This window comes from Centropristis striata, chromosome 2, assembly GCF_030273125.1.
Source record: "Centropristis striata isolate RG_2023a ecotype Rhode Island chromosome 2, C.striata_1.0, whole genome shotgun sequence".
NCBI classification, from domain to species: domain Eukaryota; kingdom Metazoa; phylum Chordata; class Actinopteri; order Perciformes; family Serranidae; genus Centropristis; species Centropristis striata.
The window spans coordinates 4,023,220-4,049,569 of NC_081518.1; the positions used below are offsets into that span (position 1 = coordinate 4,023,220).

At 35.9% G+C, this 26,350-nt stretch overlaps 1 protein-coding gene across 4 annotated transcripts in view; it reads right to left on the reverse strand.

Annotated features, from left to right (window-relative positions):
• tead1b (TEA domain family member 1b) overlaps positions 1-22,265 on the reverse strand; it is an 82,074-nt gene extending 59,809 nt beyond the window's left edge. For 2 of the 4 annotated variants that reach the window (XM_059347704.1, XM_059347686.1), the window contains exons 1-3: positions 21,814-22,264; positions 21,189-21,332; positions 222-474 (exon numbers count right to left, since the gene is read on the reverse strand). In XM_059347704.1, the coding sequence (XP_059203687.1) occupies positions 222-378 (157 nt within the window). In that variant the 5' untranslated portion in view covers positions 379-474; positions 21,189-21,332; positions 21,814-22,264. Of the gene's footprint in view, positions 1-221; positions 475-21,188; positions 21,333-21,813 lie in introns of all 4 variants that reach the window. The other 2 variants (XM_059347677.1, XM_059347695.1) reach the window with 2 other exon arrangements.
• Positions 22,266-26,350: the final 4,085 nt, after the last annotated feature.

Below are 26,350 nucleotides of genomic sequence, written 5' to 3' on the forward strand. Positions count from 1 at the left end.
GCACTATACCTTGATTGTTTGCTTTTATTCTTCCTGTAAGTCGCTTTGGATAAAAGCGTCTGCTAAATGACTAAATGTAAATGTAAATTAGTGGTATCAGCCAAGTGTATTCCTCAAAACGTCAAACTATTCCTTTAATTTCCTTCAGCTTTCATTAGAAAAAAAACATCTAACTACACAGATGACACTTAAAACAAACACACACATGTCTCTGTACTCACCATACATCTTTCCCTCATCAGAGAGGATGATCTTCCTGCGTCCACACGGAGGATAGATGGCAAGGGCCTCCTGGAAGCTCTGTTCAATATCGGGGCTCCACACCCCCTCGGCATCGTTGTCCATGGGCTTGTCTGCCGAGTCGCTCATCCTCTCCATGTCCTCGGCAGGGCTCTCGCTGCCGCTCCAGCTGCTGGGATCAATGGTGGCAGTTGGGCTCTCCAAGCAGAAGCCTGGAGCAGACTAGGGAGAGACCTGGAATTCCCAAATAAACAAATACAACAAACGGTCACTCTCCATAACACAGCAGAGGACATCTGCTTCCAAAAAAAAAAAAGTACACATTGTTAGATGAGAGCACAATATGTTGCAGAAGCAGCCAAACAAAGCTTGGACCTCACCAAGAATGTTGTTGACTGGATTTATAATGGATGTTATGGGTTTAAACAATTGAATAGTTTCTCCCATGGACTTGTGGTACTTCCTTGTTGTTAACAAAGTAAGTGGTTGCATTTAAGACTTGTTTAGAGAGCAGAGAAATGCTTCAGACTATGATGAGAAATGCAACCCATGCCTGAAAGATGAGGCAAGTCCAGCTTTAAAGTTTTAAAAAGCAACGTGGTGTGTAAAATTAACCCCCATTTAACACCAGCACAGTTGCTTTTAGTGTCATAACAAGCTGCAACAAATATCTCATCAAACTTTATTATCATAAAATTGATTCCTGGAGCGATAAATCTAGGTGGGGAAATGAGAAAAAAGTGTTTGACAGTCCCCAAACAGGTGAGATTGTTGTTGTAGTTGGCAACTTCCTGGTATAAATGTGTGATTTAGGAAAAAAAATCCATGTTCAGCAAGAATATTCTGCAAAAATTAAAGTAGATAAAAAGCCTTGTGGCTCACGTCACACCATTATTACAGAAATCAGACACTCAAACCACAAAGAGAAGCCCTGGGATTGTTTTTTTTTAAAAGCCTGGTGACCTGCAGGCATCACAAGAAAACTACCGTTAACAGACTGTCTCAATCCAAGAACCGTCCCCCTTTGTGCATCTTACCAAGCTGCTCACACAGCTGGAGGAAGTGTAATCGCACCGGCAGCTACTGACAAGACCAACAGGCTGCTGGGTAAATCTGCAGCTAATAGACGGAGGACTGCATCATTATGCAGCGACTGCATCTGGAGCAGAAAATTTTGCATGTCCAGTAACATAAAACAGCGGACTATTCCACATTTTATGAGAAATTATTATTACACACTACTGCTTCACGAATGCTGGGCACCAGCGATGCATGCATGTGGTAAAATGAGAATCAGCAGTGTTGCGGTCAGTATAAACTGTGTAGCCTTTATGAATGGAGAGCATTCTGCACATAGCGGACCCAGGGAACCAGGACTTGAAGATACTTGGATAACATTTATAAAGGTGGTCCAGTTACATGAGAGAAAAACATCAGAATTGGTTTCAAATGTTCCGTATTCAGTGAAAAAAATCGATAATTTATCATATTGAAGCTAAGTTTACTTGTATGATTTATATGCCAGGGAATCTAAATTTTCTGGTAAATAGGAAACTACAGCCGGGAGAAAATATAATCAAACACACAACCACCTGGACAAACTCTTTTTTTTGCTTTTTGTCTTTTGTATTTTTGCATTAGAATTTAAAAAAATATAGATTTAGAGGTTCTGATAGGAGGATTTTGTTAGGACAGAGCCAGGCTAGCTGTTTCCATCTACTTCAAGTCTTTATGCTAAGCTAAACTAACCTATGACATTAGTGGTATCAGCCTTCTTATCTAGCTCTCATGTGTATTCTTCAAAACGTTTAACTATTCCTTTAAGCTCCTTCAGCTTTTACCTATTAGACAAAAATATCCAACTACACGGACGACTTGAAGATACTTGGATAACATTTATAAAGATGGTCCAGTTGCATGAGAGAAAAACATGAGAATTGGTTTCAAATGTTCCGTATTCAGTGGAAAAAAATTGTTAATTTATCATATTGAAGCTAAGTTTACTTAGGGAATCTAACTTTTTAATTGATGATGATTTCTGTCAAATACTTTATTGAACACGCTTATGTCTTTATATAAGAAACTACAGCCGGGAGAAAATATAATCAAACAGACAACCACCTGGACAACCTTTTTTTCGCTTTTTGTCTTTTGTATTTTTGCATTAGAGTAATAAGAAAAAAATAGATTTAGAGGTTCTGATAGGATGATTTTGTTAGGACAGAGCAAGGCTAGCTGTTTCCACCTGCTTCCAGTCTTTATGCTAAGCTAAGCTAACCTATGATATTAGTAGTATCAGCCTACTAATCTAGCTCTCAAGTGTATTCCTCAAAATGTCAAACAATTCCTTTAAGTTCCTTCAACTTTCAGAGAATTTGGACTTAGTGTCTTTAAAAAACTGTCTTTGTAACTGCTCAAATCAATTCGATCGATTATCAAAATAGTTGACGATTAATTTAATAATTGATTATTGTTCGATTAATCTAATAATTGTTGCAGCTCTAGTCTGCACAATCATACATTTTGCAAACGGACGCTGTGTGCTGACCCTAACAGACAGTTCACGACTTTTACAGGACGCAGGCCCTGTCAGCCATGCAAACCCAGAACACTATAAATTTGACTTTATGAGGGAATAAGTGTCATAATTCTAAATTATATAAAAGTTTTCTCGGAGAACTAGCCAGTTATTTGTTATATTGCGACATTATATTACATTTATTGCGGACGCTGAGCAGAGCAGATAAGCAGATTAGGATCTTGAATGTGTCCATGCACGGAAAAAGGAAACAGGGAACAAACTGTTAAACTCAAAGCGTGTAAGACAAAACTGTCTTAATTATGGGTAAGTAAATAATGCATGGAGGGTACTGAATGTTTTAGAAAAGCTTGCTCCAGGGCACAGCAACAAAACATGGAGGAATACAATGAAAGGCACATAATCCGAAAGGCAAGTTCTCTGACCAGATCCCAGAGGGAAGCAGCAAAGCAACAAGTGGATCAGACATCCATGAGTAAACTGGAGAGGAAATTCTCTGACACTCTGACTCGTTCCAGCTGTGTTTTTTTCACTGTCTACACCAGGGATGGGCAACTTAAATGCTGCAGGGGGCCACACTTTTTCATGGACACTACCACAGGGCCACATATAGGAGCGTGCACTTAACCAGATATGATGAAACTGCAATTTTAAACATGTTTACAGTGCAGTAACTTAACATATTTCATGCTCAAATGCATGTATAACAGTATAAATAGGAATACAAAAGGTTTGAAGCAAATACAAAATAACCACTTACTGTGATTTCTTTTGTTTTCAGTGCAAGAACAGCAGACCAACATTAGTAATTTTGCGCATTTTTACACTATACTTAACCCTTTATCGGGCTAAGAACTATATTTGGTAACTTCAGTGGATATCAAAATGATGTCCCCATGTCTCTCTGTTTGGTCGTAGAACCACATGGACTTGTACGAGGAGAACTTGACTATGACGGCATATTAAGGCCAAGTATGAATAAATATAAAAATACAAACAAGAAAAAAATGTGCAGATTTAAGAGAATTAAAGTGGCAAATGTGCTCGAAAAAAGTCGCAGATTTACGAGACAAAAGTGGGGAAGAAAACCACTTTTTTCTCGCAGATTCACCACTTTAAATCTCATAAATCTGCACATTTTTTTCTCGTAGATTTGACACCTTAATCTCGTAAACTTTTTTTCTCAAAATATGACCCCCCTACCACGGGTCTGTATGTTTTTTTACACATTCTGGCTGTATGTAATATCCTCCAATATTCTCTAGGGTTGAAATTTGGAATTTGCAAGTATTTCAATGAGTGTCCTGTTAAGGGTTAAGATTTCATGCTCAAATGCATGTAGTTGTACTGAGGGCCACTTCAAGTGAGGGTGCGGGCCGTATGCGGCCCCCGGGCCTCCAGTTGCCCATCCCTGGACTATACTATAACTGCTCCTGCTTCACTCACACAGCACAACCTAAAGGGCTATTTTCAGCTTCATGTCTACTTTTTCACATAAACACAGTAAGTACATGATTGTAGGCTACATCAGGCTGTGAGCTCTGTCAAGTTTCTGAGAGCACAACTGTTACTGTGGCTGAACAGATCCAGTGTGTACACGGAGAGCTCAGATAAAATAAAGTGACACCATCCTCTGTTTTGTTTACATGTAAATCAAAGTCACACTAACATCCAGTGGACTGTGTGTAAGAGCGACTTGTTATCTAGCTCAAGATAAACACAGAAAGAGATTGATTTTTCAATATAAAGAAATCTCAGAGTTTGTGTCAAACTGTCAAACGGGGTCTTTTGCCTATTTTGGCTGTTTTTGAATACTTTTGATTTTGCCCTTCATGCACCACAAAAAAATGTTTACTTTACCCATATTTGGTATCAGTTTTTTCTTCACCTTTATGATCTGACAGTTTTTTTTTCACTTTAACCTACTTTATCAACATATTGAGCCCAAAAAATCATGAAATCCGAGTTGAAAAATGATACTATTTACTACAATAAAAACCACAAATATGCTCAATGAACCGTTTTGTAACTTGAAAATGTAAACATAGGATACAGATATGAACATATCAAAAGGTAAAATTAAATATAATGAAAACTATATACAAAAAAGTCCCATAAAACATGTATATCTATAGGATTTTTCCTTGTTAGCTGCAACTCAAAAACAAACTACAGAGAGCTACACCAACGCTCAAATATTTCTATACTATCAAATTAAAACTATCATATCTTTGGTTTTACATGAGCTAGGAATGTCAAACAAAAACTGGGAGAAAGTTCCAAGTCTGTACTTTGGAGTGAAGTTGATAGCAGCGCTCCATGTGACTTAGTTTTTTTGTTAAACGTCACATGATCTGATCAGGACGCCACCATCAGAGACCCCAGAGGGTTAATTCACGATCCAAAACGCTCTCATGTTTTTACTTCTTTTACCAAATATCCACTGAGGTTTGTCTCCTTTCTTAATCTCTCCCCTTCTTTCCAGACAACTGCTTCCTCCCTGAGCAAGATCCCATTCAAGCAGCACAAGCTGTCAGGAAGTTGGAATAGTAGCATATGTTTCTTCCAGCATGTCAGTTCATGAGGGGAAAGGGGGGGATGGGAGCAAGCTGTTGGGGAAAAAAACTCCCAGAGAGCGAGAGAGAGCTTTTACTGAATTCCGTTTTTGTGTGCCGACTGCTGACACAGCAGAACTAACTCACAAACTGATGAGGGAGGGGGAAAAAATTCCCATTTCAACCACTAACAGGCTGCAACTCTTTCTAGACGAGCTCCTCTCTCATCCCAGCCCGATGATGAACTGCTGCTAATCACTTCCAGCTTACATGTTCACAGCAAGATGAGGCTCTGAAGAAAATATTTGTTTTTATCCTCAAGCCCAACATTAAATTACAGTGGTATTTGTACTGTTAAAAATTACTTTGCATAGAAATCTTTTCAACAGCAGAGTTGCTGCCAGTTTGTTTCAATAAAGCTTCATGATGTCGAGTTCACAAAAACATTCTTTAGCACAAACTCGTTCCCACAACTTTACCCCCAAAAAACAAGAAAATAAATATTATATTAAAGCTAAACTATAAGTCTACATGTATGTGTGTTGACAAATATATCCGTTGAGATCATGGGTCTCAAACTGGCGGCCCGCGGGCCAATTGCGGCCCTCATGATGATATTTTGTGGCCCCCACCTTGATATGAAAGTTTAATGTGAGTTTTATATGAATGGCACTTTACCGTGTTGTATGTAGAAGGTCCCTTTAATTACTTTTTTGTGGTAATTTTGTGTCTTTTTTTTAGTAATTTTGTGTCTTTTATTTGGTAATTTTGTGTCTTTTTAAAATCATTTTGTGTCTTTTTAAAATCATTTTGTGTTTTAGTAATTTTGTGTATTTTTTTGGTAATTTTGTGTCTTTTTAAAATCATTTTGTGTTTTAGTAATTTTGTGTATTTTTTTGGGTAATTTTGTGTATTTTTGGGTAATTTTGTGTCTTTTTAAAATAATTTTGTGTATTTTTGGGTAATTCTGTGTCTTTTTTAGTCATTTTGTGTCTTTTAGGTAATTTTGTGTCTTTTTTTGGTCATTTGATACTTCCCCCAGGTAATTTGAGTTTGAGACCCCTGGTTTAAAGAGAGAGGGGCGGAAGGTAAATGTCAGTTTATCCAGTTTTGTCAGGTTTGTTGTGTTATTTGTGCTGGTTGACTTGTTTCATTTTCCCTCAGATAATGATTAGCATCCTGAAGACACATCTGATCTCATATTAGAGAAAAGCCCTCTGGAGAAAAGGTTGTTTATGGGTGGTTTTTGTGTGGAGAAAACAAGTATTAATGTTTATCTGTTCAGACATGCTCAGTGATCGAGCCAAATCAGGGTTCTTGACTATTTTCTTCCCTCTGTTGATGCTCCAGATTTTGTTATTGTCAAAAATGATGATATTAAAGCGTTGCATAGCCTGAACAGCTATAACTAGCTGGAATCAAAATAATTTTGAAGAGGTATAGAGAGGAGAAAGAGTTGGTCGAAGGAATATGAGGTAATTGTTAAGTATATCTGATTGACTCTGTGAATATTCGTGTTTCATATAATAACACTGGGGACACTTACACACAATAAAACTTGTTTGAAAGACGTATATTTGATACTTTTTCACTTCATTGTTAGGGTAATATATATTATAAGTGTACATTTCTTCTTTCTCATTTTCAAACATGTAATATGTATTTATTTTTCATTTTTTATTTGTGTTTATTCTCCTATTTGTTACATGTTGGAAAGCAATCAATCACGATAACCCTTTTATTAATAGTTTAGTGGGTTGAGATTTAATATTTTCTTGCATTTCCCTTAATAATTAAACAGAACCAGTTGTCATGGAAGAAAATATAGATATCTCACTTTACTGGTTTATTTTATACTATCTGTTTCCAACCGACCACAGAAAGTATATTTGGCCTTCTGTATATTTTTCTATATTATTTAGAGCTGCAAGAATTATTCGATTGATCAAACAATACTCGATTATTAAATTAATCGTCAACTATTTTGATAATCGAATTATTGGTTTGAGCAGTTTTTTTAAAGACAATAAGTTCAAATTCTCTGTTTTCAGCTTCTTCAATGTGAATATTTCTGGTTTCTTTGTTCCTTTATGACAATAAACTAAATATCTCTTTGGTTTGTGGACAAAACAAGAGATTTGAGGACGTCATCTTGTGGTTTGGGAAACACTGATTGATATGTTTCAACATTTTATTGACCAAACAACTAATCGATTAATTAGTATAAGGGTATGAATACAAGGCACAGCAAAAATCCTCCAAGAGCCTCGGGGGATTGAGGCTTTCTTGATCAATTTAAACATAAAGAAGTGAAGCAACAAGTTTACTGACGAGCCACGAAAAAGGTCTTACAACAAACATTCAAAACATTTATCCAAAAACTACACAGCTGCATCTACTCTTGCCTTCGGGTCAGGTGTATGTAGCCCAAGAGATCCTATTTTTTGGATGATCTGTGAAATTGTTGTGCCTCAATGCTGCGCTGTCAAAACTACTATATTGTTTAAAAATGTCAAATTATCACCAATAAAAATGTGGTATGTGGTGGATGGAATAATGAAATGGGGGTATTAAGTGTTGTGCAGTGAAGCCAGAAAAGGATGTGGAATCATTTTGGTGTGAACAGAAAAAGTTGAGTGCATACTTTTTCTATCACACTAGTGCAGGAAGTATGTATTCATATAGTGGGAGATAAAGTAGATTTTTCAATTATGGCCAAATGAGGTTGCGTGTGACAGTGGGATGTACAATGAGGTGTAATACTCTTGCGTTGTTAATAAAGTTTTGTTTTTACTGTTTTCAATGGATCAAATTGAAGAGCTTACATCTCCTCTTAGCATGCTAATGGTGAGATAGCACATTACGCAGTATGCTGCACTAAAAGTACATTAACATGAACCCAATTAGCTGATATACTATATTGCATGTAAGTATCTCATATCAAATGATTATGGGCATTACGCTAAGCAACATGAATGTCATCCCTGAATTACATAGTAATGCAACATAAGAAGTGAATAAAGCTAAATCTCCGGTTAGCATGCTAATTGTGCTACAACAACGTCTGCAACTCCATAAAACACTTACTTTATATAAAGGTACCACACCATCCAGCACATACACATTGAACATTGATATTCGCTGGAAACTATTTGAATATTATTGGAAAATTGAACCTTGTAGCCACTTTAAAACTCCAAAAGATAGGTAAATGGACTGCACTTATATAGCGCTTTTATCCTAAGCACTTTAGAAAGATAGATTCGACTTTATTAATCCCACAGCGGGGAAATTTCTTTGTTACAGCCAACCACAAAAATTGCACACAAAATTATATATAAGAAATAAACAATCTAATAGAAAAAGGCATTTAACAATATACTATATACAACTTAGCACAAATTTACACTATACTCATTCACCCATTCACACACACATTCATACTGGTGGCCGAGGCTACCAGGGCACACTGCCACCATTGGGAGTTCATTCACACACCAATGAACGAAGCATTTTGGGGTTCAGTATCTTGCTCAAGGATACTCCGACATGTAGGCTGCCATGGTCAGGGATCGAACCACCACCTTCTGATCAGTAGGTGACCACTCTACCGACTGAGCCGCAGATAGGTAGGCTAAATAGACTTCCAGATGAGATGAGTCAAGGTGGAAATCCAGAGTGAATTGTGTTACTGACCAGGTGTAGGCCTATCACACAATGGGGCGGAGCTCCCCTAAAAGGGGGCGGAGCTCCCCTAAAAGGCGTCCGATCAGAAACAGTGTAATGCTGCAACACGTCCTATGTAAATAATGATATTTTGAGAAATTAAGTCGAGAAATCTTCATACAGCCGCATACAGCCCGCACCCTCACTTGAAGTGGCCTTCAGTACAACTAAATGCATTTGAGCATGAAATATTAAAAGTGCACAAAATTACTTCTTGCAATTAGTGTTGGTCTGCTGTTCTTGCACTGAAAACAAAAGAAATCACAGTAAGTGGTTATTTTTTATTTGCTTCAAACCTTTTGTATTCCTATTTATACTGTTATACATGCATTTGAGCATGAAATATGTTAAGTTACTGCACTGTTAACATATTTAAAATTGCAGTTTCATCATACATGGTTAAGTGCACGGTCCTATATGTGGCCCTGTGGTAGTGTTGATGAAAAATTGTGGCCCCCTGCAGCATTTAAGTTGCCCATCCCTGTCAAAGACACACATCCACACACACACACGCACGCACACACGCACACACGCTTCTTGCTTTATAGATAGATACCATCATAAAATAAACCTATATATTGAACCCTGCTATCTATATATTCTCATGTCAAATGAAGATGGGGTTTGTCGACTTGTACTCATACAAACACTGAAAAATTGCAGGATAAGAATCATTCCTATCCTCAATAAATTCTTTTCTTAGCAACCCCTGACATCAACTGGATGCTTTCACCGTGTGCAACGTGTGAAAAACGTGGCGTCAGTTGTCAATGAAGATGGTCTCTTAGTGCCTTAGAATTTGTGGACTAATTATGTCAGTCAAAGGAAAGTATGAATGTCACCCATAGAAACACCTGTGGCTTACAGATAATTGCATACTGTCTTTGCTGGGTGTTCACCATAGAAATGGTGCTATTTGTGAGATGCAGGGTGGAGATGGCCTGCAATGCAATAAGTGAATGTGGTAGCTAAGCAGAGTAGTAGCTGTGACATGGCATTATGGGAAATTACACTTACCATGAGATTACATAAACCACTCACCAAGCTGGAATCCAGCTCCTTAAATTAAGAGAACCCATTTCACCCATCAGACAGAGCTAGGTAATGAAATAGCAGATGAGAGGTCTCAAATGTAATTTTCCATGTGGAGTTCTTTTGTGCCGTTATCTCAGAGGGTGCAATAATGATTCTGTGAATGACTTTTGTGCACCCCATAATGGCCCACAGTAGTTAAGGCCACAGTGTGCAAAACTATAATTACCATGTGATTTCAAAGCTCAACATTTTCAGCTTGTAGTAACGACATATCCTGGCCTTTGCATAATTATAACAGCAATGTCGAAACATTCCACTTTGAGCAACGCGTAACCAACTATGAACATTTACAATGACTGAAATTCCATTTAGATTCTGTATTTAAAACAAATGAATTACCTTGGGGAAAGCATGTTTATGGAATGAAGTCACTGATGCCAGGTCTTTGAGGACCTTGAGACGGAGATACAAGGGCCAAATAAAACTAAAAAAACAAATATCTTTGGAATGCTCTTCTTCCTGTATTTAAATAATATAGAATGCTTTAATAACTTCATGCATGCCGACATCGTTTAAAATAATTCAAAATCAACTAAAAACGGGTAAATATGAGTCCTGGTATTTCTTTTTTTTTTTTTAAAGATTTGCAGGACACACTTTGCAATTTCATCTAAGAAAATTAAATCAAGATGAGGCGGATAATTTTCAAATTATTGCAGTTATGTCAAAAAACATTTCCAAACAGAATAAAGTATGTCGCCAATCTACGCAACAATGCCAGGAGAAAACTATTGATCCTGTATTGGATTCTCCTTTTGGTTTCATGAATAAATGTACAGGTTTTAGAGTACAGATGAATGAATAAACAAGGTTTTCAATACCAATTTCCGCAGGTCCACTGAGGAGCTAGAAAGCTTACTTATGCTGCCTCCGTTATTGGCAATGGCCTAGTGTTTATTTCATGCCTCTTTGAACCTGCAGGCTGAGATGCCGTGAATCTGTCTGATATCATCCCACTCAAATCTGAGGCCTGGATCCCACCGCCCAGCAACCATCAGGCCACTGTGGGATCAATCTTTGTTTGCCAGAGAGAATAGGATTGATTTACAGGTTCTGTCAAAGCAGCCCTGTCTACCTGCCTCAGACTGAGAAACAGGTAGCAACAACATGACCTGGACAACATCAGATACGTCGGCTAAAGGTCTTCCACTCTGAACAACAGAGGCAAAATTGGCTGTAAATCCAAAGACACAAACATTTCTCCTTCTGAGGATACATCCCTGTCTGTCCTGCCAGTAATACCCCAAAAAAAACAAAAAATACAATTCACCATTCAAACATGAAATGTAATGAAAGCTCAGAAGACATTTGCCTATCAAAAATTTGCAGTGCATTCCAGACAGCATACACCGATGTCAGCGTGGTGCGGAGTGCGAGCGGAACACATAAAGCTCAGGAAATTAAAGCTGTAAATAAAGGTCCGTCAGATAAAGGATCTCCTGACAGTTATGAGAGCAGAGCAGGCCGAGAGCTGGCCGCTGGCTCATTCAGGACGCGTGCGGATGGGCATGAAAAAACAAATCACAGTGATGAGCATGAAGGCCACCATTTGCATTTGGCTCTGCCAATTCACACCGACTTTCATCTCTTTTCTTTTTCTTCTGCAGCCATTATTTACCCCCTTATACACTTCTTTTCTTCCCTGTCTCTCCGTATCTAACTTTTCCTCTGCTGCACCTCCTGCATATCACTATTGACTCATCTGACATAAAACAGCCTTGCAACAGGTGCGATGCAGACAGCATATACATAGATAAATAGAATTTTATTTCATTTCTTTAACAGATATGTATAATGTGACCTTATTTTAGGAATTACTTTGGACGATAAACAAAGACATTACCTCGGCCTGGTTATTTAAGACATATTTTACCTTAAAAAATACAAGGCTGTTGGAGAGAAAATTCTATTTAAATATGAGTTATTGGCCTTTTCACCTTTGCGGCCCTGTACAGTTTGAATATACATGTTCTATGTCAACTGTTTGGCATTGAACTTAATTCAAGCCAGGTATGTCAGAAATAATCAAAAGCTGTGACTTACTGCTATAAACCAGCCTATTCACTATTCACTCTAACAGTAGAACCAGACTACACTATTGATATGGTGACAGAAACCACAAGCTAAACTAAAATTAAATTAATTTTGAGCACTTGGGGGGGTATTGAGAAATAAGGATCCAAGGCTGAGCCACAGAGCAGGTAGTTATTAAGTTAGAAGCGATACTAAGAGATTATGTGCAGTCTTTAGCGTAGCCAAAACTGAAAACGTCCATCAGGAACCAAAAGCCGATTGAAAAAGAAAAATCAAAACATTTAAACATTTAAACATTTGAAAGCTTGAAACTATAGAAATCCCAATGACAAGAACTAAACAAAAAACGTGTTTGATTTTAATAACAGCCCTGATTTGAGGAACGTTTGCTAAAAACGACAATCCCAAGATGTTTTAGAAAACTATCCAGCCTTCTAAAATATATGTGTGCTTAAAGTCAATTTTCTCAGTTGTCTCTTGCAGTATTTTTTTCTATTAGAGCTCCAGAGGTCACGTGACTAGTTTTGTTTATGCTGCCATTTTGGCAGGAAAATGCAAATACGTGCTAAATCTGTTGGTTGAAACACTACTGAGATCTTTATTGACAAGTCTTGAAAAAGACAGAACAGCAATGTTGCAGACCTGCAATATCCAGACATTAAGTTAATGTTACTAGATCAACTTTCCCTCATTCCTTTCCCTTATTTCTAGCATCAATATCCTGTTCATGCATGTATGAGTCTGAAAACAAACAGACAACTACCAAAGCTTTTAACTGTTGACAGTAACTAATATGATATCATTTCAAACATGGAACAATCTTGTCAAAAACCTAACACCCAATTAAAGGTGTTAACAAAGGCGTAACCCGCAAACCAAAAACCAAAACAGAGGAATAATAATAAAGATGACTCCTCATCTGTAACTGCAAAACACTGCACAGCTCTACCTTGTGGTAAATTTATTGAAAATTTGCCTGGTAGCTGATTTGTTACCTCAAATGAAATGCCAGTTTTAGGATTTTTTTATAAAATGCATATGTCAATATAGCCTTAAACCTTTCCCTCATCCCACTCTGAAAAGCCAACAAAACTCTGGAGGGGTATAAATGTACAAATGGACAAAATTTGTATATGTGGATAATATTCAGCTGCCGTCCCTTATTTGCAAGCGAACTCCTGCCAAAATGGCAGTGTTTTGATTTTGGCCAATTGCATGAGGCCATTTTCTGAGGTCTATAGACCACCATTGTAAAAAAAAAAAAACATGTCTGTAAAACGGTTGACAGGATGCATCCGATTTTAATTTATTTTATTCTATTTTTTTAAATCTATTGTTGCATTGTGTTTATGTATTTTAGGATTTTAGTTTTTACCTTATTTCCTGCAACTGTGATATCTGTACAGCACTTTGGTCAACCCCGGTTGTTTTAAATGTGCTTTATAAATAAAGTTTGACTTTGACTTTAAAAAAAAAAAATTGCACACAAGATTAATTAAGACTCCAGTTCTCATTGGATTATATGGGCGCCACCTTTGGGTCAGTTATTCAGTTCTTACGATGCATCTATAAATATTGACAAAGGTTTGTTTTTGTACTTTTCATGTTTTTTGTTACATATCAAATTGAACCTGGTCTAACAGGAATCCGTGAAATAGCCACGGATTTGCTTAACTCAAAATCCACGGAATAGCCACGGAATCACTCAAATTTCTGTGAAACTGACACGGATTTCGCTACAATGCAAGTTAATGACAGTCATATCCCGTGGCTATTCCATGGATATTTTTTTCTATTGGTTTGTTCCAAGTCACGTGACTTTCAAGGTCCCGGTGGTCAGACCAAAAAACATGGCGGACAGTTCTCTCATTTTTAGTGAAAAAATCAATATTTTGACTTAGTTTCTGCATAAAAATGGATTTTGATCACATTTCTAGCGAGAAATATGTTTTATTTTCTAAATATTCACTCAGTGAATATACGTAATCACTTTGTATGTTGGAATAGCCACGGGATATGACTGTCATTAACTTGCATTGTAGCGAAATCCGTGTCAGTTTCACGGAAATTTGAGTGATTCCGTGGCTATTCCACTGATTTTGAGTTAAGCGAATCCGTGGCTATTTCACGGATTCCTGTGAGACCATGTTGATCAAATTATGACATAGCAGCAACTTGTCTTTTTAATTGGATAAAATTCACTGTAAAACAAAGGGGATAATATAATTTGATTATGTAACTATAAACCAACAAGACTCCTTGTTGAAAATGTCTACTATTCGGGTCTATTAAACAGACTAAACAGAGGGGGAAACAAAGTTTGGACAATACCAGTCGCCATTGTGGGGTCCCGGCTCGGATCCCAAACTAATTTACTGGGCACAGCCTGCATATTAATGTTGGGAGCTTACCCTCCAGTCTATCTGTGCCTCCACTGAATCCAGGGCACCTTCAGGGCAGAGAGAGAGCCTGCCCGATCTGTGTCAGCCCATGATAACAATACAGCGACCATTGATGAAAGGTCTTGTGGAAATTTATTACAAGCAACGACTGGGGAATACGGTGCCAGAGAGACTGAATAACCCACATTTGAATACAAGCCACAAATTATACACAGTTTCAGTAAATGAAGTGACTGTGTGCCTTTGTTCCATGGGCTTCCTTTCACTAGTGGAAAGCTGAACACCACTACCGCCACTATGGCCAGCACTGAGAAAGGAAGTTGTTGAAGCAGAGATTTCCTGCTTTCATTGTGGTTAAGAACTAAAAATGTTTATAGTGGTTTCAGAAAACCCACTCGTCTAATGATTCATGGAGCACATATTGCTTTTCATCTGTATGCGATCATGAGAAAGCTCATTTATTTTTTTTGTATTTTTATTGCAAATAGAAATAGGTAGAAAAATACATGTCGCAGTGACTTAATAACTTCTGAGGAAGTGCATGTCAATAATTATGAGTGGTTTAGACATTATGCAGCCCCAAGTGCCTTTTTTCCAAAATTGAAAGAGGCTGCCATATGGTGGAAATTATAAGGCTGTAATATTAAAGTGGTGAGCCTTCAAAGGGTCAGAGAAGCTCAATCATCTGGGGTTTTATATAAAACTAAAAAGGCCCCAAACATGACTTGTTTCTTTTGAATGAACAGGCAAAGTCTGCTACAACTGGAGCAAAATGGGAGTAGACTTAAACACAGGCTGTCTTTCCTAAGTATGCACACGAGGAAAAAAAAAAAACTGTGTTGCACTTACTAAGGTGGTTGACAGGGCCAAAGTGCATTCGGTAGCTGGCAGTCATTTTATGGCTGCAGTACTGAAGCAGATTTACTTAGATGACGTCAGTGGCTTTGAGCCAGCTTTTCCTTTTTGGTGGCACTCTCCGCTGGCCTCAGTGGGCCCTGCTCAAACTGCTGAGCAGCAGCGCATACTCTAAAATTCCCTTTCTAGACCAGGGTTTACCTCAGGGCACGCACAGCCTGCAAGCCTGCAGGAGTGTCCTCTTTTTTAAAGCGCGCTTTGACCGCGGAGCACACTGATGTTTTGATGAGATTCTACCCCTGCCACACATCACATCTAATTACACCATTAATGACTCTCTATCCAGATTCAATTACACATGTCAGATCTTCTACTAGCACGGAATTTTCATGACCAAAAAAAAAAAAAAAATCATGTATTATCATTTCAATTAAAATGTGGGACACATAATGTATTCCCATTCCCAGGAGGAATTTCATCAGCCACTGTCAACAAATAGAAAACATGCCTTGTTGCATGTACGTTTGGATTTGAAGCCTTTATTTCTAGCATCAATATCCTGTTCATGTATGCATGGTAAACGGAGTCTGAAAGTCAGTGGTCTCTTCCAGTATTTTTTTCTATAGAGCTCCAGAGGTCACTTGACTAGTTTTGTTTAAGCTGCCATTTTGGCAGGAAAATGTAAATACGTGCAAAATCTGCTGGTTGAAACACTACTGAGATCTTTATTGACAAGTCTTGAAAAAGACAGAACAGCAATGTTGCAGACCTGCAATATCCAGACATTAAGTTAATGTTACTAGATCAACTTTCCCTTATTTCTATCATCAATATCCTGTTCATGCATGTATGTGGTAAACGGAGTCTGAAAACAAAGTCAAACTGACGACAAGCAAAGCTTTTAACTGTTGACAGTAACTAATATAATATAATTTAAAACATGGAACAATCTTGTCAAAAACCTAACACCCAATTAAAGGTGTTAACAAAGGTGTAACCCGCAAACCAAAAACCAAAACAGAGGGATAATAATAAAGATGACTCCTCATCTGTAACTGCAAAACACTACTCAGCTTTTACCCAGTGGTAAATTTATTTAAAAACTTTAATTTGCCTGATTTGTTACCTCAAATGAAATGCCAATTTGAGGATTTTTCTATAAAATGCATATGTCAAAACAGCCTTAAACCTCTGTTTGCATCAGAATTCCTATAAGATTAAAGAATATTTGATATTAGTGGAATTAAAAACTGTTTTTGCTGTCGTGTGTGAATAAATTCAACACTGCTCTATGGCACCTGTTGCATGGAGCACAGACTACACAGGTGCTTGACTCCAGCAGGCAGTTATGAGAGAGCGTTATCTCTTAATGTGCTATAATTAAAAACAGGCAGGAACCATTTGTGGTTATTCTTAAATTTGAGCTAATGGTGATAATTTGATTGGCTGAAGGGACAGTTTGGATCGGAAAGTATCTGACTGTGGTTGTATGTTGCTGATTGATTGATTGATTGATTGATTGAGAATTTATTTGAACACGAAATAAAAAATGAACAATTAAAACAAACAAATAATAAATACAAGACTCAACACTTTTTTGTGTTCAAAAGGAGTGGGAAGAAGCCAAAGCTTATTAAAACCCTTCTCCCTATGTTAATTTACTATATTCAGTTATATAACAATAATATTGAAATATATGTGTATGTATAACACATAGTAATGTAGTATACAAACATATTATAACCCATGTAGTCACAATGAGACAACATTGAACAAACAAACAACAACACATGTTCCACACAGATATGAGTATCTAGTCGTGTCAAAAGTAAACATTGTCATATCTGTTATTATTATATGCAAAGACTGACCTAAATTAAATGTAATTACACAAACGTGATAAGCTCTTTCAATCATTTTAAATGCATTAAAAGCTATATGGAGGGAGAGTTTGTGGTTTTTTTGGTCATTTTGTGTCTTTTTTTTAGTCATTTTGTGTCTTTTTTTGGTCATTTTGTGTCTTTCTTTGGTCATTTTGATACTGCCTCCAGCGGCCCCAAGGTAATTTGAGTTTGAGACCCCTGTTCAAGACTTTAAGATAAGATATGACTTTATTTACCCCGCAGAGGGGGAATGTAGTCATCACAGCAGCTCAAGATACAGACACATAGATATAAAAAACAGAATAAAGAATTAAAAATAATAAGACATATGCATACATTCTAGTTTTTGGGTTTGTTTGTTTTCCTGAGAGAACTTAAATATATGCAGAGGATTACATATAACATAACTGGTATAGTTAAGACATTATAATAATATTAGGGCTGCAACTAACGATTATTTTCATAATCGATTAATCTGTTGATTATTTAAACGATTAATCGATTAGTTGTTTGGTCAATAAAATGTTGAAAAATATCAATCAGTGTTTCCCAAACCACAAGATGACGTCCTCAAATCTCTTGTTTTGTCCACAAACCAAAGAGATATTCAGTTTATTGTCATAAAGGAGCAAAGAAACCAGAAATATTCACATTGAAGAAGCTGAAAAACAGAGAATTTGGACTTAGTGTTTATAAAAACTAACCAATTATTCGACTATCAAAATAGTTGACGATTAATTCAATAATTGATTATTGTTCGATTAGGGTGGATTCGGGTAATGTGGGACACTTAAGGTTTGGCTGGTTTATTTCCTGATTAAAGTAAATATAGTCATCAAAACCTTTTGTGACTGAAATTACATAAAATATTTTCAAATTTAGAAAAATATAACAAAGTCAAAATTGCAAAAAGTGTCCCACATTACCCGAATTCACCCTAATTGAATAACTGTTGCAGCCCGGATCAGCCAGGATCACAGTGACAAGGCAAACAGAAGCAAGAATTCATATTTGCCCTGTTTTTTTTTTCGTAAAACGAACAAAGACATTTGAGAAATGTTTGGCCAAAATGTGTTTTTTTCTGAAGGTCTGCAACCCTCAAACAGTTTGGACAACTGAAGAAGAGTCTCACTTTGCCCGTCACAGTAACTCAGTCCATTCTGTGCTACACAATAGCACATTATTACTGTCCACACTTCACAACAGTTAGACTACACTCTCTGTAGTTCTGACCTCGACAAGGCTAGAAAATCCTGAAGGAACAATGTTAAGTTCCACATCGCCTGTGAAGCCTACAAAGCAACACATCCAGACAGAATGTGCTTAAGTTTCACTTGTACAGATCACAATAAAATGGCATAATTAAAAAAATAACTTAGCTCTGTGCATATCTATGTTGTAGCCTCTTTAATTAACGACATGTAATGCTAAATGGGAGTTCAGTAAGTAGTTTTAGAGGTAAAGTCTCAGTTAGTCAAACAAAGACAACATCCTATTCTTGCACAAATGTTATGCAGGCTTCCGTCCAACAGGTCCACTGGTTGCATAAGCTGAAAACAAAGCATCTATTTCTACCCCTAATTTTTTTTTTTTTTCTTTTTCTTCCATGCAAGCAGATTTACACTGTAACATGTCTGGGGGTTACGCCTGACTGCTTACAGACTGTTTCCTGGAAATGATAACAGCCCTTTCACAATAATTGAATAAAAACTGTGTCTTTTTGTCTCATAAGTTACGTAAAAAGATTAACAGCAGTTTAACTGAAGAGACAGCATCTTTTTATAGGATTAGAGCACAGAACTTGTGCACTCGCCTCAACCAGCTGGTTCTACATCAAAAACAAATAGAGGTTGGAGCCAAAAAACTTGTTAAAGTAGAGACAGAAAGTGGATTCTGTTCAGGCTTGTGTGTGTCTACACTGCAAAAAAAGGTGTGTCTGAAAACAAGATAAAAACTCGAAATCTGAGGGAAATTATCTTGCTGCATGGACAGATAATTTCTTCAATAAAGATTGTTAAATCTAGAAATAAGCATGTTGAACGCTTAAAATAAGAAATAACTCTTAAAACAAGATAAATTATCGAACATTTCTAAATCTAAAGTTTTTTTCATCTTGGTAAGAAACAAATAATTTGCAGAACACTCTGCTCGGGCTTGCAGCTTTAATTTATCTTGTTTTAAGAGTTAATTTCTTATTTTAAGCGTTCAACATGCTTATTTCTAGATTTAACAACCTTTTTTTTTAAGAAATCTTGTCAAGTGAAATTATCCGTCCATGCAGCAAGATCATTTCCCTCAGATTTAGTGTTTTTATCTTGTTTTTAGACACCCTTTTTTTTTGCAGTGTATTTTTTTTACTGTAACTTTCACAATCATATTATTTTTTAGTTATTATCCCCAAGCTGATGATGAATCACAACTGAAGCCCTGATATTATCAGTATGACTAAACAGCTGGTTTTAAAAAGCACAAAGCACAAGAGAAGGAGGTTATTTCACAATTCTCGGCTAACTTAATTAAGTATACCTTGATTGAATCACACCAGCATGTTGAGCTGTGTAAACTGTGACTGGGCTGTAAAAACAATGCAAATCTGACATTTTTAAGCACCAAATATCCAAATAAAGTGTAAAAACAAACAGAGATTCTTGCACAAAGAGATCATTCAGTGTTTTGTGCAACATGGTATACACTAGAACTGCAACAATTATTAGGATAATCGAACAATAATCAATTATTAAAAGAATCGTCAACTATTTTGATAACCAAATAATCGGTTTGAGCAGTTTTTTAAAAGACAATAAGTCCAAATTCTCTGTTTTTAGCTTCTTCAATGTGAATATTTCTGGTTTATTTGTTCCTTTATGACAATAAACTAAATATATTTTTGTTTTTTTGGAGAAAACAAGAGATTTGAGGACGTCATCTTGTGGTTTGGGAAACACTGATTGATATTTTTCAACATTTTATTGACCAACTAATCGATTAATTGTATAAAAAAATCGCCAGATTAAACAATAATGAGAATAATCGTTAGTTGCAGCTCTGGTTATTTTATAATTCTCGGCTAAATTAATGAAGTATACCTTGATTGAATCACACCAGCATGTTTGAGCTGTGTAAACTGTGCAAATCTGACATTTTAAGCACCAAATAAGCAAATAAAGTGTAAAAACAAACAGAGAGTCGTGCACAAAGAGCAGATCATTCAGTGTTTTGTGCAACATGGTATACACCCACTTTTTAAAGCTGACTTTACTGTTGCTAATGAGAGCTTTTGGTCCTATTCTCATCCCTCCCTTTGCATAATACCCTGTGTAATTTCCTCAAAAAGTAATGGGGAAAAAATCATTGTGAGGAGTCAAAACTTTGTCACACACACACATATACACACACAATACACACACACACACACACAGCTGGCCTGCAGTTGGAGGGGAGTTCAGTTTTAGCTGAGCAGGCATTTCCCAAAGTGGAGGAAGGAAAAGGAAAACAATGAAGGAAAAGCCCAAATAAAAGCATCAGTTTCAGCTAATTCTCTTCATCGACGATAACTAAGGAGTTTAGCTTTAAACAGACTATTATAATATTATTTTTTAACCACCAAAGTAACGTTTAAAGTGTAATTTAGCGTATTGTTTTTCTTAAAGTGGTAGTTTTGTGACAGGGAGGGACACGGAGGAGCTTTAATCCAGCAAACAATAAAATGGATTTAAACTAACCTTTCCCTCCGGTTTGAGTTACAGTAACAACATGGAAGCACACACACACACATACACACATATAGGTACACACACACACACACACACACACAGTGCTGAGAGAAGTGACAAACAAACATTAAAAAAAATGTACTTACACAAAAACTTCGATGGCGGTTTTTTTTTTTTTAAAAGCACCGTCAAAACGTGTTGAAGCAACAAGTCTCTCCACCGTGTTTTCTTCTTCCAGATGGTCCGAAAATGCTCCGGCGAAATCTCCCAACAAGTCCCGGCTGAGCCAACTACGGAGAGGAAAACAGCAACGTTTTCAACCGTCATCTTGTCCAAAAAAAAAAAAAATTCGTTATTCGTGCGGTATATTTTTTTGTTTTTTACTTCATCCCGAATCTCGCAGGGAGTTTCTGGGGATCTGACACAGGACAAAACGGCCTCTGGGGCTTTTTATAGGGGCGTATGATCGGGCTTCTTTTCAAAAAATGTGAAAAATGTCAAAGATTTTCGCTGCTATGTCAAAGCCACATAGGCTACAACAGTGTTACAAAGTGAGCACAATGTTGCAAACAGCGACCAGGATCGGCCATCTATCTCTCTATCTATCTACCTCAGCGGTGGAAACAAGACGACGGGATAAATAGTAAAAAAAAAAACCATCCGACATTTTTTAATCTAATATTCCCAAAGACATAAAGTAAAAGAAAACCCCACAGAAACAGAAGTCTCACAACCAGTTTTGGATACCTGCAACTACCGTTTGAAACTTACCTCGTTATTGATATCTCATATAAAAAATGTCCCTTTTTTTGAGTACTGGGATGTTACGGGGTATTTTTTTTTAATACTATGTCAAGTTATTCTGGTGTTTCTGGGCCAGCCAGGAAGGTGTAGGTGAATCGCTTCGCGCACTGACAGAGATGCGAAGAATGCTCGGAATGAGAAGAGGAATGAAATGAACGCAAAGAGCGAGTTAGCGGCGGGGCGGAGCGAGAGGTGGCGTCATCCCGAGCCCCGCAGCCCGCAGCCAGCAGCAGCAGCAGCCTGGGCAGCGGGCAGCAGCGGCGGCGGCGGCGGGGACAGGGAGGGTACTAACATCCCGGGGACTGACGCCTTCAGGGACACCGCTCAAGCTCAGATTTTACAGCTCTTACCTTGAGGCCCCACTTGTAGCAGCATTGATCCGGCTGCAGCTATCAATACAGAACAAAGTCCCTCTCACACACACAAGAAGTGTTCAGCTCTTTTACTTAAAGCCACAATTCCACTGAATCTTATTTATATATTTATATTTCTACAGTAGAAGTGAAAAGTTTGGACACATCTTCTCGTTCAGTGGTTTTTATTTATTTTTACTATAGTAAGCTAGTAGTAATTATAACAATAAAAATGCTATTTAAAATATTAATATCCTGCTTTTTTATATTTTTTATACTTAACATTATTATTTGTATTAATATTTTATAGTATTACTAATATTATTATTTATTTATTTTAAAGTTTGTAGATTAATACTGAACATTATACTGAATTATATAGGATATATATATATATATATATATATATATATATATATATACAGTAGAAGTCAAAAGCTTGGACACATCTTCTCCTTCAGTGGTTTTTGTTTATTTTTACTGGTATTTTCCACATTTTGTACAATTAGAAAGGCATCAAAGCTATGATGGAACACATATGGAATGTGTTTTTTGTTTACGACATAATTTCATATGTGTTCCTTCATAGTTTTGATGTGTTCAGTATTAATATTCAATGTTGAAAATAATACTATTAATAATAATAATAATAATAAAGTTTAAAAAAAAAACATTGAATGAGAACTTTTGACTGGTGCTGTGTATATATTTTTTCAGTTCGACAATTCGACCCAAAATCATATATATATATATATATATATATATATATATGTATACACACATGTCATTATTTGTATTATAACTGTATTGTATAATTAGTATTATTATTGTTATTATTATATTTTTTAGACTTTTAAATTATATTATTGTATTATTATTTTATAGTATTTTTATTATTTTATTATTATTTTTCTTTTTTTTTAAATATTGTAGATTAATACTTAACATTATACTGGGAAAAAAACTACATATATACTGTATATATATATATATATATTCCAAATCTCCTGAGATATGTTTGGTGTCATTTGCACTTGGGTCCTGGCTGCATTCTGACAAAATCATACTAATAAATGCTCATTATTGTTTATTGTTAATTGTTAAAAGGATCCCCATTAGCTGACACCAAAATGGGACAAGCTAGTCTAAAAAAAAAAAAAAATTAAAACACTTAACAATGATAATGTAAAAACAATGAACATTGTAGACATCATTAAAAATCATCAGAAACTATTCAAATAAGTTGTTAAATTCACAAGTATTACATTCATTATTACATTCATACAGTCCATTCCCTACTCACTAATTTAAATAGTGCATTCTCAAATGGTACTTGAAAGATATTTAGCTATTCAGCTTATATATGTTCAGAACATTATGACCTATTAGTATTATAGGTCGGTTCATTTAGACTTAGAAGCTGTTTCATCTTCATAGTAAATCTCAAAATAAGGTATTCGGCTCCATTATGATATTTTTCTCTTTTTTTGGCCAACAATGGCCCTTAAGTTAGTAAAGGTTGCTGACCCCTCATAGCAGAATAAGAAAATAAAGCACCAGTGCAGAAATATGGCACATTGCTTACATTAATTAAAGAGTTCCCTCTTAAGCCTAAATGATGTATTCAGAATATTTACTCTGATTTATTTTATTTCAAAGTCTGTGAAGTCTCTGTTCAATGTTTGCTTTTTCGAGGCCAAGCGATGTTTTATCTGAGTGGAAGAAACAACCAATCTGTGGAATTTCTCAGCGGCTGAAAGGAATTACTTTTCACTTTGCTCTTGAAAAGAGTAGCTATTTTTCAAAAAACAAGCTTGATACATTTAAGAAATTGTTGAAAAATGTGAAAATGTTGTTTACAATTTCCTGGATGTTACATACAAATGATGGATGAATAATGTCATGATCCGACTGCTACTAGGGCTGATTTTTTATTATTAGAAATAATATTTAATTTATGTATTATTTGTTATTATTTTTGTTCCATTCATCTGCTTTTTTACATTATTGTCATATTTTTTTTATTATTAGAAATAATATTTAATTCATGTATTATTTGTTATTATTTTATGTTCACATTTAAAAATATATCAATATATTTTTTGTATTGAAATATCGCCCAGCCCTAATTCACATGTGAAATGTCTAAAATTGCATGTCAAAGTTTTTCATTTTTTCCATTTTTATTTGAGCAACTAAAACATCATATTAACATAATACTGAACTTTAACATCTGGGTTGGCTGCATGTTCAACCAGTGCACCAATGTGGAGGAACGAAATGTATAAATGCTTTTGATCATCAACAGAAGAAAAAATAGTTGCAGGAATTTGCACCATAAATTAAACCCTCTGAAATCTTTGGCTATTATGTCCTTTAAAAAAAAATTGTTAAAAAATCTTTACCATGCCATGTCGGTATCAGTTTTTTCAGCGTTACCTCACCTATATGTCCTGATAATTAATTTTTAACTTACTTGATAAAAATGTTGAACCCAAAAGAAACAAAGGAAAATATAAAATCTGATCTTGAAAATTATGTTTCAATACACAGAATTTTAAATGTTGCAAATATGAATACAGGTTGCAAATATTACATATAGCAGGTAAAATGAGGATAATCTCTAGTTCTATACTCAAACTCTAACTCAAATTACCTGGGGGCCTCTGGAGGCAGTATCAAAATGACCAAAAAAAGACACAGAATTACTAAAAACAAATTAAAAAAAGACATAAAATGACAGAAAAAAGACACAGAATTACTTTAAAAAAAGACAAAATGACAAAAAAAAAATCACAAAATTACAACAAAAAAAAATACACAAAATGACCGGGAAAAAAAACACTAAATTACTTAAAAAAGGCATAAAATTACCAGAAAAAGACACAAAATGACAGAAAAAAAACTAAATTAGTTTAAAAAAAGACACAAAATGACCAAAAAAAGACACAAAATTACCAAAAAAGACACAAAATTACCAAAAAAAGACACAAAATGACTGAAAAAACACTAAATTACTTTAAAAAGACACAAAATTACCACAAATAAAAGACACAGAATTACTTAAAAAAAGACACAAAATGACCAAAAAAAGACACAAAATTACCAAAAAAGACACAAAATTACCAAAAAAAGACACAAAATGACTGAAAAAACACTAAATTACTTTAAAAAGACACAAAATTACCACAAATAAAAGACACAGAATTACTTAAAAAAAGACACAAAATTACCAAAAAAAGACACAAAATTTCCTAAAAAAGTAATTAAAGGGACCTTCCGCACACAACACAGCCATTCATATAAAACTCACATTAAACTTTCATATCAAGGTGGGGGCCACAAAATATCGTCACAAGGGCCGCAATTGGCCCTCGGGCCACGAGTTTGAGACCCCTGATCTAGAGGGTTAATAATAATTCAATAACATGTTCATATGGTGGCTGTTGTTTCTGATAATCACATTCTATTGATGTGTCGGCATCACGAGATGGAGATCGACATTAGCAACGATTTCATGGTACAAATATTCACACCATCTCAAGACGCCGCGCTGTTAAAAATCAATAAACCGCCACAGCTACAGAAAGATACAATTATGAGGATTTAATGATGGAGCGAACACTGAAGCGTTCATGTTTGTTTGATAAACAGAGAGATCTGTTGTTTGTTTTCCCCGTCGTAATGTGGATTCATAAGATAAAACAACATGGTTGGCATTTTTTTTCCCATCAGTTTTTAGCTCATTCCTTTAGCACTCAGTTCTGGGATAAAATATTTCCTACAGGCCTTAAATGCAGCACCGGAATTCACAAATCTGGCCAAATTCAAACAGCAGAGAGGAGGAGAAAACAGGCCTTCATGCAGATTGAGTGTGGAGAAACTTTGTGAAGTTATAATCACCAGGCTGAACAGACTGTGGCCTCCAACCAATGTAAGCATGCATATATTATAAATATACATATATATATATATATATATATATATATATATGCTTACATTGGTTGGAGGCCACAGTCTGTTCAGCCTGTTCAGTCTCTTCAGACTATAAAATGATAAATGGTTAATAAAGATAGAAAAAAAAAAATAATAAATGATTAATTCAGTTCCAGTAACAACAAAACACCGTAAATGTATATATCAGCCAAAGC